At 49.7% G+C, this 18,814-nt stretch overlaps 1 protein-coding gene across 1 annotated transcript in view; it reads right to left on the bottom strand.

Moving 5' to 3' along the window:
* Positions 1-12,253, bottom strand: part of LOC149347348 (putative cytochrome P450 6a13) — a 64,487-nt gene extending 52,234 nt beyond the window's left edge. Inside the window, exons 1-3 of the mRNA XM_089585560.1 lie at positions 12,177-12,253; positions 9,448-9,547; positions 8,040-8,092 (exon numbers count right to left, since the gene is read on the bottom strand). Coding sequence (XP_089441686.1) covers positions 8,040-8,092; positions 9,448-9,547; positions 12,177-12,253 — 230 coding nt within the window. The remainder of the gene's footprint in view (positions 1-8,039; positions 8,093-9,447; positions 9,548-12,176) is intronic.
* Positions 12,254-18,814: the final 6,561 nt, after the last annotated feature.

Raw genomic sequence — 18,814 nt, forward strand, 5'->3', positions numbered from 1 at the left:
CAACCTGTGGAGGTCAGGTTGCTTGCCGACGAAACGACGAAGATCCTCCAGCGACCACGCCGTATCAAGACGCCGCACCTGCTACACCGACGACGCATACAACAACCTCGACCACGACGCAAACCGCCTTCAAAACTACGCCACCATCAAGAAAGCCCCGACCACACGCCCCACCCACGATTCGCATACCCGACGAAGCCGTGACCCGACGCGGAGGACGACGTGTAACTACAGAGCTAGGACAACCGACTTAGAAGTGATTATCGACGGCCGGAAAGTAACCGCTCTTGTCGACACAGGAGCCGATTATTCGGTGATGAGCGGAACATTCGCTGCGCAACTCAGGAAAGTAACGACCGCTTGGGACTGCCCACAAATTCGCACCGCAGGGGTCCACCTCATTACGCCATCAGGACAATGCACAGCGCGAGTGACTCTCAAGGGACATACCTATCCCGCGACCTTTGTAGTGCTACGGCAATGTTCCCGCGAAGTGATCATGGGCATGAATTTCCTTGATGAGCATCAAGCGATCATTCACCTGCGATCCAAGATAATCACACTTTCCACGGACGAGGCCATCCCGTCGTTGAGAACTCTGGAACATCACGCTGCGCTTAGTGTCCTGGAGGAACAAGTGAGTGTCCCACCCTGCTCAAGCGTCATCATCAACGTAGGCGCCGCGGAAGCGAATACCACTGAAGCCCTTATCGAGGGGAACATGCAGTTCCTTCTCGACCGAGGAATCGGATCGCAAGAGGCATCGCACATTTCCGCAAAGGACAAACCGAAGTACTGCTGACTAACTTCAGCGACGAATACCGGCACGCTAACAAAGGAACGACGTCCTCGACGAAATATCCGACGTACGAGACTTCTTCGCGCTCTCCGACCCATCCGTAGAAGATTCGCCTGACCAAGCGAACTCGCCAGCTTTCGATATAAACCCAGCCCTGCCCCGGAACAGACCAGACCAGATCCAACTATCTCCTTCGGAGCTACAGCCAGTGCTTCTCGTCGTCGCCAAAAGTCCGACAAACGCCAATTGCCAAACATCGCATTACAACCGACCAGCACGCCCGACCATTACTCCAGAGCCCCTACCGAGTGTCGCCGCGAGAACGACAAGCCATCCGGGACCAAGTGGAAGAAATTCTGCGCGACGACGTTATCCAGCCTTCAAAGAGCCCCTGGGCGGCACCTGTTGTTCTAGTGAGAAATAAAGACGGTGCACTTCGATTCTGTGTTGATTACCGGCGCTTGAACAACATCACAAAGAAGCACGTCTACCCCCTCCCTCGCATCGACGACACACTGTACCGGCTCTGCAACGCCAGATATTTCTCATCGATGGACCTCAAGAGCGGCTACTGGCAAATTGAGGTCGATGAAAGAGATCGCGAAAAGACCGCATTCTTCACTCCAGATGGCCTCTTCGAGTTCAAGGTGTTGCCGTTTGGTCTCTGTTCCGCACCAGCGACATTTCAACGAGTAATGGATACAGTGTTGGCAGGCCTGAAGTGGCAGATTTGTCTGGTATATTTAGATGACGTCGTTGTCTTCGCCTCGAGCTTTGAGGAGCACCTGAAAAGGCTTCGAACAGTACTAGACGCAATCAAATCGTCCGGGCTAACCTTGAAAGCAGAGAAGTGCCACTTTGCCTATGAAGAGCTGCTGTATCTAGGCCACATTGTTAGCAAGGAGGAAGTACGCCCAGACCTGCAGAAAACAGCTGCTATCGCAATGTTTCCGCTACCAGCCGATAAGAAAGCTGTGCACAGATTTCTCGGACTGTGCGCGTACTACCGACGATTTGTGAAGAACTTTTCGGGCATTGCCGAGCCACTGACCCACCTGACAAAGGCAGACATGCCATTTAAATGGGAAGCGCCGCAAGTGGAATCCTTCAAGGAACTTCAGCGTCGTTTACAGTCCCCACCGATCCTCGCGCACTTCGATGAAAACGCCGAGACCGAAATTCATACCGACGAAAGTAGTGTGGGCCCAGGCGCTGTCCTCGTTCAGAAAATTGACGGAGTGGAGAAGGTCATCGCGTACGCTAGCCATTCCCTGTCCAAAGCAGAAGCTAATTATTCGACAACTGAGAAGGAGTGCCTTGCCAACATCTGGGCTACGTCGAAATTCCGCCCCTACCTGTACGGACGACCGTTCAAGGTGGTCAGCGATCATCACGCACTGTGCTGGCTCGCCAGTTTGAAGGACCCCTCCGGCCGCCTCGCTCGATGGAGCCTGCGGCTCCAGGAGTTTGATGTAACCGTCGTTTACAAGTCCGAACGCAAGCACTCTGACGCCTACTGCCTATCAGGAGCCCCTGTAGATGCACCGCCGCCGGACGACGATGAGGACGCGTTCCTGGGACCCATCAGCTCCAGCTCTTTTTCACAACAGCAACGCTCGGACCCCGACAAAAAATGCCTCATCGAATAGTTGAAAGGCAAGGTTTCTTCACCACCCGCCTCTTTCAAGCGAGGATTGTCTTCGTTCTGCTTACAGAATGATGTCTTCGTGAAGAAAAACTTTGCAGCGAACAAGACAGCCTACCTCCTTGTTGTACCTGTAAGTCTGCGCGGAGAAGTTCTTCAGGCCTCACACGACGAGCCGACAGCTGGACATCTCGGGTTTTCTCACACCCTCCGCCGCATTCAAGACAAGTATTACTGGCCCCGACTGTCTGCCGATTTCGCACATTACGTGAATACCTGCCGAGATTGTCAGCGACGAAAGGCCCCTCCAACCAAACCAGCAGGATTTCTGAACCCCATTGAACCCCCCTCAAGGCCCTTTCAGCAGATCGGCATGGACTTGCTTGGCCCGTTCCCGAAATCAACATCTGGAAATAAGTGGATCATTATAGCGACCGACTACCTGACCCGCTACGCCGAGGCAAAAGCCCTACCGAACGGAACAGCAGCAGAAGTCGCCAAATTTTTCGTGGAGAACATTCTTCTGCGACACGGCGCCCCCGATGCGCTCATCACTGACAGAGGAACAGCATTCACGGCGGAACTGACGCAAGCCATCCTCCATTACAGCCAAACCAGCCAACGGAGAACAACTGCATACCACCCGCAGACCAACGGACTGACCGAGCGTCTCAACAAAACCATCGCCGATATGCTCGCCATGTATGTCGATGCCGAACACAAGACCTGGGACGTCATATTGCCTTACGTAGTCTTCGCCTACAACACTGCAGTGCAGGAGACCACCCAGATGACGCCTTTTAGGCTCGTCCATGGCAGAGAGGCCACGACCACGCTGGACGCCATGCTGCCGAACGTTACTGAGGAAGATAACGTCGACGTCGCCGCCTACCTACAAGGCGCAGAAGAAGCCCGAAGACTTGCCCGATTAAGGATCAAAGACCAGCAGCGGACCGACGCCACACGCTACAACCTACGAAGACGCAACGCGGAATACAAGCCAGGAGACCGAGTCTGGGCTTGGACGCCCATTCGCCGCCGAGGATTTAGTGAAAAGCTTTTGCGCCGCTATTTCGGCCCGTACAAGGTTCTTCGTCGGCTAGGTGAATTGGACTATGAAGTCGTCCCTGATCAAGTGACTGCATCCCAGCGACGCCGCGTACGACCAGAAGTAGTCCATGTCGTACGCCTAAAGCCCTATCATGCACGCTAAAGGACGCCGTGTTTCCACATTCAGGTGGTTATTTTTGCAATATCCGTTTTTGATTCTTTATAGCCGCATTATGTACTAAAGCATCGAGTCGATGCTTCTTTGAGAGGGGAGTAATGCCGCAAACCTTTGTAGCGTTTGTTGGTAGTGCTTGTTAATGCTTCAAGGCTGCCGACACGCCACTTTATGGCTTAGTTTGTGACGCAAGACGCGCCTAGATTTATCTCGATTGATCGCATCCAGGCGGAGCCGATTATACTTTGCGCCGGAATGTTCTAGTAATTTTCCAAGCTTTATCTCGAAAGTTCGCTATCAGCTTTAAAAAAGAGCGTGGCCGACAGCGGCGGTCATTCTGTCCGACGGCCGCCGAGCACGCGTGTTGCTACGCCGCCGCCGAGTGATTCAGTTCTTTGCGGGCGCAAGTCAGCCCGAATAAAAAGTTCCGTTTCGAAGACATCCTCGTTGTTTTCCTGTTCGCCGGAGTACAGTCACCACTATGTGACAATATTCAGATTAGAACCGCGTACGCTGTAATTACGATTTCAGTCGTAATTTTAAGTTAATTCCACAACTTGCCTTGGCACATATCACCTGGATCGTACTATCATCTGTCAACGCGTGCATGAAGAAAGTGTGCGTGTTGAAGGTCGTTTGTTGCGCCATCGTTTCAAAAAACCTTTCCGCAGGACGCAGGCATTAAGCTGTCTAGCATCTGGGAATGAGCGGATGAGGTTAAGTGTGGCCTTGCGTAATTCCGATGGGCACTGCTATGCATGCCGACTAATCCACACGGTGGGGAGAAATTCGCCGCACTCCACCATAGCGTCACCCACAGAGTACGTCCACTATCACATTACTGAACGTGGATCCCCATATGTCATTAAAGTTCCCAAGCCAATGCGTCCTTGGAGAGAGTAAGCACAGTTAGTAAATATGGGATCACTGCCTACCGTATTTATTACGTCCTACAGATGATAATAATAGGGAGCTAGTAAACAGTCTGCAGCAGTGGGAGGCTGCTTTGTCCAGAACCGAGCCGAATCTCCAACTTCGGCTGGTGACCTGGGCAGAGGACGTCGCGACTAGGCACGGACTGGATGCCACAACCAGCAGCCTCAAGGCCGCCCGCAATGCTGCTGCATAACTTTCGTTTTTTTTTTTTATGCCTTCACAAATAAAGTTTTTCGCCGCCACCACTAGAGTTTAATAAGAACAATCACGCATGAAATTGCAGCTGGACCCAAAAGCGTCTTATTCGAAATGTGTGGTCAAACATCTTTTTTGGGGGGGAGGGGGGGGGGGAGGGGAGTGCAGGTTTCGATTTATTAGATGCTTATTAGAGTGCACCGAAAGGCAGTCTCTCAGCCGTGCGCTGGAGCGCCTAGATCCGCGCCCACTGACGGAAATGAAGATTCTCGGCCACTGGCCGCGGCGGTCGTCGCCGGAGAAGGCCTCCAAGGCACTGCTCCGCTTCTTAAGAACTTCCGGCCTGCACGACAGGCTGTGACTTCAACGAACATTGACGTTTTAGAGTGACCTCAAGTTTCTGCTACTCTCCTTTCTCTTTCATTTTTTTATCCCCCGACCCCCTTCTCCCCGTGTAGGGTAGCAAACCGATTATTCTTCCGGTTAACCTCCCTGCCTTTCCTCTTCTACCTCCTCCTCCTCCAATTAGTGTGGTTTCAGGGGGGTCAGCACCTACTGAACCAACTTTATTATCCTCTTCTTACTGCGGCTGAGTAAGCAACATCACGAAGCGACGTTCTTTGGGCGGAAAACGCTGACGTACTCACATCTCACATCTTTTATTGCAGAGCTGGGTGCACTAGCTCAGTTCCTCCATTTTCGCGCTGTCGTCGTCTACCCGTGTGCATGACCCATTCTCATCACAGCAAGAAGACTCATAGTAAAAAAATGCTGATTGTTTACGTAATGCTGCTTATATCCCGGAGCTCAGAGGGAAATGCGTAGCAGCAGCAGCCTGCTGCTTGCTACAACCTCGTCTTCGTCAAAAGTTCGACGGTCAAGAGGTCAAGGTGCTTGCTTCTGGGCCACGCTCTCCAGCTCGTTCTCAACTGCCAGAATTCCAAATCTCTTGAAGGCCAGTGGAGTTTAGTCCTCATCCGCTTCTAAAGCCATAGTTTCCACAGGTTCGGCAAGAGATCTACCACACAGCTTAGAAGCAAACCACTTGGGAACTTTACTTTTGACATATGACCGGCATAAATTACCGACCATTTACTCACGCTTCATATCCAGCAGAAAAGCTGACCGGCCCAATATTGAGAACTTATTGGCAAAGGCCGGTCCTATAGAGGAACAGTGATGCCAGCCATTTCCAATATTGGGCCACTATCCCTCAAGAGAAAAGTATACAGCAGCTGTATCTTACCGGTACTCACCTATGGGGCAGAAACGTGGAGGCTAACAAAGGGGGTTCAGCTTAAGTTAAGGACAGCGCAGCGAGCTATGGAAAGAAAAATGGTAGGTGTGGCTTTAAGAGATCGAAAGAGGGTGGAGTGTGGGAGGGAACAAACGCGGATTAATGACATTCTAGTTGAAATCGAGAGGAAGCAATAGGCTTGAGCAGGGCATGTAGTGCGAAGGCAAAATAACCGCTGGTCCTTAAGGGTAACGGAGTGGATTCCAAGAGAAGGCAAGCGTAGCAAGGGGCGGCAGAAAGTTAAGTGAGCGGATGAGGTTAAGCATTGTGCGGGGATACGGTGGTCACAGCTGTCAAAGGACAGGGTTAATTAGAGAGACACGGGAGAGGCCTTTGCCCTGCAGTGGGCGTAGGCAGGCTGATGATGATGATGATGAGGACCTGTATTGCTTGGGATATATATGACAGTGCATAGTACTCCCGCTGAACAGTTCGCAGCGCTGGATCAGCATGAACCCATCGCAAGGCCTCCCGGATTCGAGCGCTCTGTGCCGTGGCGCCTTGAGGTCCGCCATTGTTCATGCCGCGAGACCAAAGGGCCACGCTGCTAGCCACACTCCTGACGTCACACCCTCTGAGGCATAGGCGCTGCCACCTGCGCCTCGTAGCACGTGCGACACTGGACGCCATGGACGAAAAAGAACTGAGGGAGCGTCTGGTGGCAACTTTGGAGCCTAGTCTTAACAATTAAAGATATAGTAAAAAAAAAAGACAGTTTGTCCCCCCGTGATCACGCAACGGGATAGCGTGCGGTAAAATCTAGCCCCGCTGCCCGCGGGCAGCGGGGCTAGATTCCAAGTTCCGTGTCTTGTCCTGTGCTTTCTTCTCTTTGCCCCTCGTCGTTTTGCGCGGTTGCAATGTGCACTCCATTGTCGACCACCAACTAGCCCGCCATCACTTGTTATACGTGCGCGCATGCGCGGATTAGCGCGGCAGACTGACTGTAGATCAACCTTCTTGCTGTAGATGCTCCCCGCCAGAAGCCGCACATACGCGCGCACTAGAACATACCAGAATCAAAACATAAAGGACTGACTGGGAGAGCAAAAAACTGAGGGAGAAAACGGCTTCATAAACACTCGGCTTGCGAACGCTGGCGGCGTGACGTCACTCTCTCTCAGATTTTTTTCCTCCTTGCTGGACGCGGAGGAACACGTTACAGAACCAGTGGGCCGACTCCGCTGCCAGTCCCTCCACGAGCGCCATCCTACGGGTGCTCAGCGAACCTGTATCGCTCCAATGTGTTACTAGTTACTTGTCTATCGCACGCGGATGCCTTGACCAAAAATTACGGAGATCACTCAAAACTAGTTACGTGCTTTGAATGCAAAAACATTACTTTTTATTTGCATTTAGTTTTATTTTCCTAATCCTTTATTAATATTTTTTTCTCTCCCTTTATAATGACACGTCTACTTATTAGCATTCAGTCGTGCAGCAACGTATGCACAAGGTTTACGTCGATTCGCGAATAAGCAGAGCGGTTTTATGGCATTTGGCTGGCAGGTTGGACTCACTATCTGAAATTCCTTGGTTTAGTTCTCCGGACCTGCGGAAGAATTTTTTTTTTTTATTTTAGTGACGTCATCTGTGATTCTGTGCCGCTGTGTACGGAGACTTTCTGTTGACGCCAATTTTTCTGCCGAGGGCCCATATAATGCTTCCGCATTAAAACTGGTCCCGCCATAATCGATAGACAACTGCATACAATTAATTATACAAAGCTGGCAGCTCGAATGCACCGCATTCCAGCCTCATAGAAGGACTGTGATCGTAATCCATATGTTACTGCACCCATTGACGCTTGATCAGTGGCAGTGGCGGTCAAGAGGGCCAACTTCAGTGTGTTGTCATTTGGCGAAACAGTTAGCTCTGATCACACGTCGTACCCAGACGGTGAACGGCTGTAATTCTTTTGTAGTCGGTAACTTTGTGGACTTACCCAATGACGTCACCATATTCTTTAAGCCATCGGCCGAGGCTATCGATGTAGTTCTGCAATTAAAAATTGTTTTCAATCACATTCCAGAGTTAGAAGCTAAGAAATCATGAGAAGGTGCCGGAAAGCCAAATTTGCTTCAAATGCTATTTTTCCTTCTTTAAGACAAGCTCGCAAGTTTTCCGGTAAATTTTTAAATTACATTATAGTTAACTACTGTGTGTTTAACTATAGCGCTAAAAGATTATTCTGTTTTTAACTTGTTTTAAAGTGTTTTTAGCGTAGTGTTTTAACACTATGTTAAGAATGAAAATACTGCAGAATACCGTACTGGTGAAACAACCAGTAAGAGCCAAATTGCTCAATTTATCGAGACCACTGGCAACGCTGAACTGAAATCTCAGCGCAACTTTGTCTTTGCAAGCAAACGTATTCAATGTACTTGCAGCATTGAAAGTTTTTGCAGCAAGAAAAAAAAATTGTCGTCAGGAATTTCATGGGATTCACTACACAAGAAAAAGCCGTGTACGACTAGCACCTAAGCGTGGACATTCAAAAAGAAGCCATATAATCTATCATTCATCTCTTATAATGTGCAGAGGAGCTATACTAGAATTGCATTATAGAAGGTATACCAACGGGGTATTAAAAACGTTAAACTTATCAGCCCACTGCAGCACTACTTCTTGCGTACAGTGCATTTGTTCAGGGCATTTTGAATGGAATACAGGACAGGTTACGCTACAATAAACAAAGGGAACCAAAAGGTTTTCGAAAGTGCTGCGCGAGCGATCTTATTCATTCCAGGCAATAGTACATAAATCTCTTAAGAAGCATGAAATCTTTAAAATGCCTTCACAAGTCACTTAAGCTCCTCTTATTCAGTAATTCTAGAGGCCCATGTACTGTGAGATGTCGGTGCACGTTAAAGAACCCCAAGGTGTCGAAATTTCTGGATCCCTCCACTACGGCGTCCCTCATAGCCTGAGCCGTTTTGGGACGTTATGACACAAAACCGAAACCAGACCTCTTATTCAGTACAGGCATTAGTATTAATGCACGCATTAATGCTTGCATTACGCAACCATGTGAGTGAAGAAGGCAAAAATCTCCGTGCAAGAGTACACTGGGAAGTATCGAGCGGTCCTAAAGGGTACTAAAAGCAGTCTTTGTTAGACCCGGTTGGCGATCCATGCAGTACAGCACGCAAGACGCTAGATCAGGAAATAGGTAAAAGGGATTAAAGAAATTCACCTTTTAGTACAACACGGGTGACGGAGTTCTACAGAAAAGTAGCAAATTTCTCAATGATCTTTGCAGTTCGGTAAGCACATTTTGGCACTGTTTTCAACTCTTCAAGTAATACATGCTAGTTTTTGGCCGAGGAATATGACACCAGCACCATACGCACCGGTTTCCGGAACTCTTCCAAGTTGCCCTTGATGAGACTTCGGAGCGGCACAGTCGGTATCCCTGTACCCTCGAAGGCCTCGAAACATTTTCGACGCTGGCTGCATCCAGTTATGATAGTATGAAAAAGGGAACTTTAAAGACGCCAACTTATTCACCACTCTACCAAGAATGCCACTAGAATTCCTCACACGAACAAAACACGTGTTCCATTTACTTCCAAGCGGCACCATTTTTATTTTTTGTACAGGTCTTTGAATCATTTTTTTTCTTCATTTTGTCACTGACCACTGTCTTCTGTGATCGTCAATGTTCTTGCTATAAAGCAATGGCACTGACCGGCTCCGATGGAAAAGGCTCGGACCGCCACTTCAGTAGAGGAAAACGGCCCCGCCGCTGTGGCTCAATGGTTACGGCGCTCGGCTGCTGGCCCGAAAGACGCGGGTTCGATCCCGGCCGCGGCAGCTGAATTTCAATGGAGGCGAAATTTTAGAGGCCCGTGTACCGTGCGATGCCAGTGCACGTTAAAGAACCCCGGGTGGTCGAAATTTCCGGAGCCCTCCGCTACGGCGTCTCTCATAGCCTGAGTCGCTTTGGGACGTTAAACCCCTTAAACCAACCTAAGCGTGAAAAGATTTGTTCCTATCCTACAGAATCTGGATCGAAAACTTTATAAAATCATGGCGAAACAAACGCCAAAGCTGGCGCCGATTTCTACCCGAAAATTAGCAATTTTGGAGAGAAAAAAATGCTATCCCACTGACTAAGAATCGCGTCCACATATATATGGAGCGAGGAATTTGTTCGACTGATTGATCAGGCCAGGAAACCATGTTATGAACCGCTATTTTTATACACAAAGAATTTGCTAGTGATTACCATCCATAGTGGCTTAGTGGTTCGGGCGATCGGCTGATGAACCCGACGACGCGGGCTGAGTCCCGGCCGCGGCAGCGGCGCTAAGATGCAGATGAAACGCAGTGCACATCCGGCATCTGTGCAATGTTCGTACACGTTATAAAACCCCAGGTTGTCGAAATTAATCTGGAACCATCAAATACGGGGTGTCTTTCTCTCTTCCTTCTGCCACTTCCTCCTTAATCTCTTCCTAGCGGCGTAGTTGAGAAGTAAGGAGGCAGTTACAGCGTCTTTCGCTTCCATGATCAAAAGGTTGGTTGTTTTATGGTTGGTTTATGGGGTTTAACGTCCCAACGCGACTAAGGCTATGAGAGATGCCGTAGTGGAGGGCTCCCGAAATTTCGACCACCTGGGGTTCTTTAACGTGCACTGACATCGCACAGTACACGGGCCTCGAATTTATCCTCCAAAGAAATTCAGCCGCCGCGACCGGGATCGAACCCGCGTCTTTCGGGACAGCAGCCGAGCACCATAGCCACTGAGCCACCGCGGCGGCGTTAAAAAGACAATTACTAAATATTTTGGAAGGCCAGTGTGAACGGCGGTTGATGGGCCGCCCCACTGTACGAGTGTACTCCGCCCCTTTAAAGGCTATAATAATGACCCCGATAAAGCCCCGATGCAAAAGTGTAGCGCACTGGCAAGAGGGAAGAAATTCAGAGACACATAACTACGTTATGTAATGGCAGTGCCTGAGCATTATAATTTGTTGATGCTCTTACCGAGACCGACATCGCTTCCGGTCCGGTGACGTTATATTTCTCGTCACGTGGTTTGCTCACTTCATTTGGACATCACGCCTCCTCGACCAGTCGAGAATTTTTAAGACACACGATGCCGCTTTTTTTTTCTTCGGTGGGCTTTCTGATTCAGTCGCCTCAAAAGGCATATATCTTGATAATCGTAATTGGTCCCATTTAAGCATCACAATTTAACCTTGAGAATCGGCGTGCTTGCCGGCCGTATAGACGCATCGATTGATTGTATTCGGTGATTTGAAAACCTACAAAAGTCCCCAAAGGAACCAAACCAGAATTTGACGCCTGTGCACAGAAGCGCTTGACTGTTAGTCGAGGGTGTTCTGTTGGACGCATCCAAGCTCGAGAATGCAGTCAAACACGTGAATAAGTACAGCGAAGGACAGCGATGAAATGCCGCGCTCAAAATGCATGCAACCCTGAAAACATCCTTTCTAATATATACTTCAGCTGGCAGTGTCAGTAACCAGTCCTAGAATATGGTACGCTTTCGTTGTAAACCACGTCATGCCGGATGCTACGTTTCACCGGGAAGATTGACCAAAAATTATTATTTATTTAATTTATTTATTCATAATACCTCACAGGGTCCAGAAGGGCATTGAGTAAGGGGGGCAAAAAACGCCAAAATGTGCAAAATAAACTAATTAATACAACGTGAGATACAAAAGATTAAGTACGAAGAAACTAATGTACACGGCAAAACTTAAAGGCGAAATTTACATAGGATACAAGGCACTTATTAGTAGCATGAATGCCGGACATACGGCCAAAACAAAACGCAATGGCAAGGAAGGAACAACAGTACACCGCGACAAAGAAAATCAAGGATAGGAGAAAAAGCGATGTCACGTGAGATTTACGTAGCTGATCCTGGAATGGTTGATAGTTGCCGATGCACGCGATGCTGTCAGGGAGATCATTCCAAAGAGCGATGGCACGTGGAAGTGCAGATGAATTAAAAGCGAGGGTTCTTCCTTGAATGCGTTTTATGCTGTTCTGGTTATGTAGGCGGCGTGAATTAAGCAAGTAAGTAGGTATGTTTGCGACTTACCTGACAAACCAACGAGCCAGGCTGTACAACGCGCAGACGAGTACCGCCGCAGCCCACGCCCAAGTAAAATCCCACATCACCGCATTCGGGCTGCTTCTACGCAGCCTTCGAAATTCAAGGCCTGCAGCGAAATCTTTGGGGACGACGAGAAAAGAGGGAGGAGCGCGGCGGGGAGAGAGGGAAAGAAGGTCAGCAAGCCAAACGTACACAATGATAAGGTTCTATCACTCCTAGGACGTCCCGTCTCAACGTTAGGTTGGTTCAGTTGTCAGACGTATGGTCCAGTTAGGACGCAAGAGTCGTTGGTATCTGATAGCCCCAAGTGCAGACACGTGTGTGCGCGTTAAGGCCGGAATACATGGAGCGTTTTTACCGCGTCGAGTCGTCGATTTTCGCCCGACGGCGCAGATTTGACGCCCGCCGCCGCCGATCAGGACCGGCTAGATTTTGACGCGCGGCGTCCGGTGAGACCGGAAGCGGCGGCTGAAGCGAGCCAATAGCAGCGCAGAAAGCCCGCTCTTCCGGTCCTCGGCCTGCCGCCGCCAACATGGCCGCCATGGCCGTCGAGCTACGCAGTGTTTTGGCACGGAAATGTTATTGTCGTGAAAATAAACGCTTCATCACACTTGAAATGTCGCTTTTTTTGGATAACACAACTGAATCTTGGATCGGAATGCCTGCGCTCCCTCCCTGAAGCGAATGTGTCGAAGAAAACCACAACCGCTGGTGTCCGCGGCTGAGCGGGCGTCCAAAGGTACGCGACGGCATGCATTCGAGCACCCAAATCTTTATAGGTACTTAAGCGCGCGTGCTAAAATTTGTACAATGGTGTCGAAGTGAAACTTTCCTGATTTTAACAGAAGGGTTAGCGTCGCTGTTCTCACAGACCTCCGTGCACAGTGGTGTTTACCACTTGTTGATCACATTTGCTTTCGCGTCGAGGGATACGCGGCGGCGCGCCGCTGCTTGAACGCTCCATGTATCTCCAGCCGGGCGTCGCGCCCCTCGACGTTTTCTGCCGCGCGAATGTCCTCGAAAAAAACGTCGCATGTATTCCGGCCTTTAGGTGTGTACGGTTACTTCTTATAGTCTTCGGCGATAAGTGTTTATCAGTGCCACCTTATCGAGTCCTTGGCCGAAAGACCTTGTGCTTCCCGTTGCGGCAGCGTTTATCAGATGATCGTTGAAAAAAAGGACCTTATCAGTCTAAAAATAACATACACTAAATGCTTGCCAGAAAGGCGGTCGGAAGCGTACGCTTTCATTTCATTGAACCGAACCACCAAAGCTAACAGCTTTTACCGTAGGCAGCGCTCACCTTCTCATCTTCCGTGGCTGTTGGTAATGATTACAGAGGAGAAATTATGTCGCAGAAATAGAATACGAAATTTTACTTACCTCAGCTATGGTTTGTGATAGTGCCTGTAGCCAGGGGGAACAGTTTGGAGGATGCAATGTAGGGGAGAAAGATATTTACCCGCTGTCGCACAAGACAGTGGCCTGAAATGTGAATACCTGCCTCCGAGATACATGTGATGTGCGGGAAGACGTATACCTTCATGATATGCATCTTAGTACGTACGTTCTCTATCCACTGATATCAGTACTAGGCGACTGGGTTGCGGGTAAATGCTGAAATGTATTTCTTCCGGAGCACAAAATGGTACATCTGCAGGACGATCCTCGAGCCTACGGGCCGCAGTCTGTTAGTTTTTTGTAGTCAGAGAGTACCAGAAAATGAGAACATCTGTTGAATCATTTGAAGACATCTGGCCAACGATGTAGAAAAATTTCCATCCGGACATCGCCTGACTACAGGTGTCAGACGCATACCGCCAGTATTACTGCACGATGTCATTTTATTCACGGCTTAGTTAGTGGTCGCCTTTTTAATCTGCGCAGCTTTAAATCATTCCCCCGGTGTTGGTGACACCGCCATAAAAAGTGGTGCCTTTAGCGGCAATGAGCACAAATTTAACTTTGCCTGTATCGATTTATTGGGGTTATACCGTATTGTGTTGAGTTCAACGTCCCAAAGCTGTGCACTGGCCATAGGGACCACGTTTTGGTGGCCGCTGAATTAATTTTGAGCCACCTAGGGTTCTTCAATCTGCGCACACAACCTGCAGCAGAGGGTCATTTTTGCATTCACTGACAACGGAGCCTTTGCTTGCTATAAAAGGCCACAAAATGAGTTACAGCTATCACCGTCACCGGCTCTTCCCGCCAGAAAATGCTACGGGCGTCGACCCAGTTTCTCTTAGCGCTTACCCGTGAGACTAGCGTACTCTGCCATCCAGAGCAAAACAGAACTGCGCGAAGACGGCGGGACAAAAGAAAGCACGAATACACACACACACTGCGCTTTGTGTGTGTGTATTCGTGCCTTCTTTTGTCCCGTCGTCTTCGCGCAGTTCTGTTTCGCTCTAACCGTGAACCGACTAGCCCAACATCATGTCTTACTCCGGCATCTACTTAATAACAGCAATCAGAGCGTTTTTTTCGCTCGTGAATTTGGGTCGAATTCAGTGGAATTCGGTTTTCGCTAGTCGTCGAAAAAGGTAGCTACGCGCCGCCGTGCATCCCGTCTCCATCGCCCGCTTCGTCTACGAACGCCGGCGTGGTTTTGAGCTAGCCAATTATAGCCCTTCGCGACTGATGTCATGCGGGCCTCATGACGTCATAAGATAGAAAGTACGGACCGGTACCGAACGTCGCCGTGGGGCGCACGATTTTGAATCTTTACAATATTGTTTGCCAGTTATCGGCTCACTTTTCAGAAGCAGTACAAGGATGCGATTACGAGTCGCTCTCAATTTTCGCCTCAATTTTTGAGACTGTGACGTCAAAATGACGACACCGCAAGACGCTGACCGCGGAATCAACCAATTATCAGTGAGGTTGCGGTGGAGGGCTCTGCCAGGGAAGCATTTATTTGCACGATAAGGGACCGTATGCTAACGTTTTGCTGTAAACGCGCCGTTAATAAAATGAACAATGTTTTATTTTGCTAATAAACTATGTTTAAAACTCAACAACATGAAGCAAAACAAAAAGCATCCTCAGTTCTGCAATTAAGTTTGCTCTTCAGTCACTTTTGCTGCCGCGAGGGTACGCTGACGCTGGAAAAGCGTTAGATAGGTGGCGTGAGCTGCCCCCTAATTCAAAGGATTCCGCCTCATCCCTCCACGCACATATTCAGCCATAGTAAACATGGCAGCCAGAAAAAAAATCAGCTGATTCGACGACTGTCTTTTTTTTTTTACACTTTATGTAGAATCAAGGTACTCTGCGGATGTCTTAAGTGCGCTGAAAAATCGATTTGAAGGCAATGATTGCAACGGGTCTGCCGAGATCAATTTGCAAGGAGCGGTCGGCTCGAAAACCGACGAAGGCAACGACAAAACAGCGCTGATGGACGGGACGGAAGAAGACGAGACAGACACATGCGCATGTGTCTGTCTCGTCTTCTTCCATCCCGTCCGTCAGCGCTGTTTTGCCTACCATTCAACATGAACCAACCAGCCTGACTCAGCCCTCTCCGACGAAGGCAAGTTCGCACTGGAAAGTTGCAAACTTCTCGCGACCGATTTCGGTCAACCAGTTACGGTTTTCTAAGCACTTCTAAAGCGGAGAGGGAGCGTAACAAATCGATTTAAACCTATCGCGCGACCTCCGCGACTCGCCAAGCGGATACCCGCCTAGACTGTGCTCTTGGTCCGCGCCTGCTGTCGATGGCAATTGTGCTCTTAGGGCGATGCGTGGTTCTATTTATTTTTGTTGCGAAAATACCAGGCGACCATGAATAACAACACTGCAGCAACTGCCGACATACGGGGGCAGACCGGTGCAGCTGCTGGGAGCTTGCAATCTCAGTGCCCGAAATGAGAGCCGGCACGACCGGTCACTGTGGCAACAATCGCTCTCTGCGTCGTAACCATTGATGCCGCCCGCTTCTTGCTAAGCACTTGATGTTCGTGTTGTTGCCGTTCCGTTCGCATGATGCTCGGATTACGCCGCCGGGCATAATGCGGTAGCGAAAGTTTAAGCGAAGGAAGCCCTCCGCCGCCGCCTTGTCTTGGGGGTCTCGCCGGAAAGCGCGCACCTTCTCCGACTTCACTTTGACAGTGGTCTCCGAAACCAGCCGCAAACACTTGCATATAGTCGGTTGGGCTACGCCGACGTTTGCTTCATTTCCTACGGTGCCTTGAAACCCACCGGCGGCGAAGAAGCGCAGCGCGCACAGCACCTGCCGCTAAACTGACAGCGCACTGACCCGCACACCTCCCAGTTCAACGCGAGTTCCTCGCACTGCCATTGTGCAGTCTCTTTCCTATGTCAAAACGTCGAAACAACTCGTCCGGCACGTCAAAACCGTCTTCATGCACCCTCTTACACCGTTGCTCGCGCGGCAACCGGCGATGTAAACAGCCGCCATTTTCTGTCTCAAACGATTTTAGACCACTCGTTCCGGTCGCAAAAAAATCGTCTCAATCGGCTCCGCTAATCAGGTAAGCAACGCCAACACTTGTGGCACATTTGTGAAGTCAGCCGGTGACGGAAAAAAACAATATGGCAGCTGGTCACGACCGACCAACAGGAACGGGGCAAATGAGACACTTTTTGATACTCCAACTGAGACGATTTTGAGCGACTCGTAATCGCGCCCCAGGTGCCCACAGACAATACGAATGACGGAAAGTGTGACTTTACCTGCCTCCAGCGCCACGAAGCTATACGCATCGGGTGCGAGATAAAGTCGTCGGTATGTCTGCAGCGCCTGAAGATGGCTAGGGCGCCGCTAGCTTTCGCATGCACTCGATCGGCGCGTAGACAGCGCACCCGTTAATTTCTCCGCTTTTGCTCCGCTTTTGCTCCGCACGCCCCAGCTGCTGGTGCTGCAGTTTTCTTATCGCGGCAACTCGAAACTGCACGCTAATCTGCCTCAGTTCGCGTGCCTTGCGAGTTTGGTCCGAAGGAAGGCTGCAGGTCTAACAAAGTAAATGTTACGAGCAGAGTCATAGAGTAATATAGAAGTAAAGAGCGGACACTCCCGTAGGCCCCAGCGGCCGACTTTAAAGCCCCTGAAAAAACTAAAGTAGCGACAAGACGCCCTCCCTCTTCGCTCCTCCTCCCCCGCGCGCCGGGCGAACGACTTTTGTTTTCTTTGTGATTTCATGTGACTGCGGTGGCGGCCTCTAGCCCGCTCCGCAGGAACTAACGCCCCTTTTGAATTGGTTGCGCTGGATTCCCGTACTTGCCGAGTTCTTCTCTGTGCCCCCGCATTAGCCGTGCGTTCCGCTGCATAAATACATCGGTGACTTAGGAGAAAGATTTGTATGATTCACTGCATCGTCTAAAGGCAAAAAGGAGCACGCATAGATGGATTGCTTTGGTAGAGCCGCACGCGCACCGTGTCCGGGTGCGCCGGGCTTTATGCGGCGTGCCAAGTTTGATATCGAGAGTGGGGCGTGCATTGAACATGACCGTGAATCACGAGGCCATAGAATGAATTGGCGGTGATCTGTTTTGGTGAAGAGGAGTATGCAAACAGAACGACCGTCCCCGCCGGAACGCTGGACGTGCTACAACGGATGCACAGGTTTGATATTCGAAAAGACACCTGCAAGTGAAGGCATTATAAATGCCTGTAGTTCATCCGCTCTTCTAGTGGCTTTCGGTTTTGGTCTGCTGCAGTGTATCGCGGACCAGGTTAGACGCTTGAGGGAGTGCTCGAAATACGGTATGAAGGCCACGCTACGTCTGTACTTATCTGTGCCTCCCCTAATGTTCTCTCGCGTGCATGAACTGTAACGATATAGACTGCGGCATTAAAATTTTCTTTGGAATAGTGACTTAGTAAAGAGAAAACCTACCTCGCAAATATCCTTCGCCTGCCAGCAATGGGATACTGAAGTTCTTCGTAAATGTTTCATCGGCATCAGTCATTTAGTGAGAAGCAAAATCTACCTCGTTTTTAACACATCTGTCCGATAATCTTCATTATTCGTGTAGTCGCTATTAGAGCACTGCACGGGCCTTAATTATTCACGCGTCCCGAGCCCGTCTACCTTTTTCGTTACCTGCCCCAGCCCGGCCCGATTTTTTCGATATAGACCCGAACCCGACCCGGCCCGCGAGGTAGACATGGCCGGCTCAGGCTCGGAAACAGCCCGAGTACTAAATGCACATCGGTAAAGCCAAAGCCTTTTGTTATACGGATCTGATCTAAAAAAAAAAATAACCGACTACAAAACTTTTAAAAATGGAGATAATGGGAGCCTCACTGTGGGCAACGTTAACAACAAAAAAACGTTTTAGCATTAATAAAAGAGGTTATCACAGACCTTCTCGCATTCGTAGCCTCCTTCTACCTAGTTAGGCGTCAAGGGTAAACGAGAATGCGGAAGTGATGTTACAAAGTATGTGACAGGAAACGCGCGACGCACTTACGATGGGCACTATCACGCATACCCACAACTACTGGTCATATTTCATGTGAAGTTTTACTTTGACCTCGATTTGTCAGAGTAAACGCAAGCCAGCGCGTGCTAGCTGGTGTTTCCACCAGCGGTGCCTACGGTGCCTTGATGCATATCGGCGCGATAATTCTCTTTTTGCCTTTTTCTGTAATATAT

The sequence above is a fragment of the Amblyomma mixtum genome, chromosome 4 (genome assembly GCF_055824585.1).
Source record: "Amblyomma mixtum isolate Tamu chromosome 4, ASM5582458v1, whole genome shotgun sequence".
In the NCBI taxonomy this organism is placed as follows: domain Eukaryota; kingdom Metazoa; phylum Arthropoda; class Arachnida; order Ixodida; family Ixodidae; genus Amblyomma; species Amblyomma mixtum.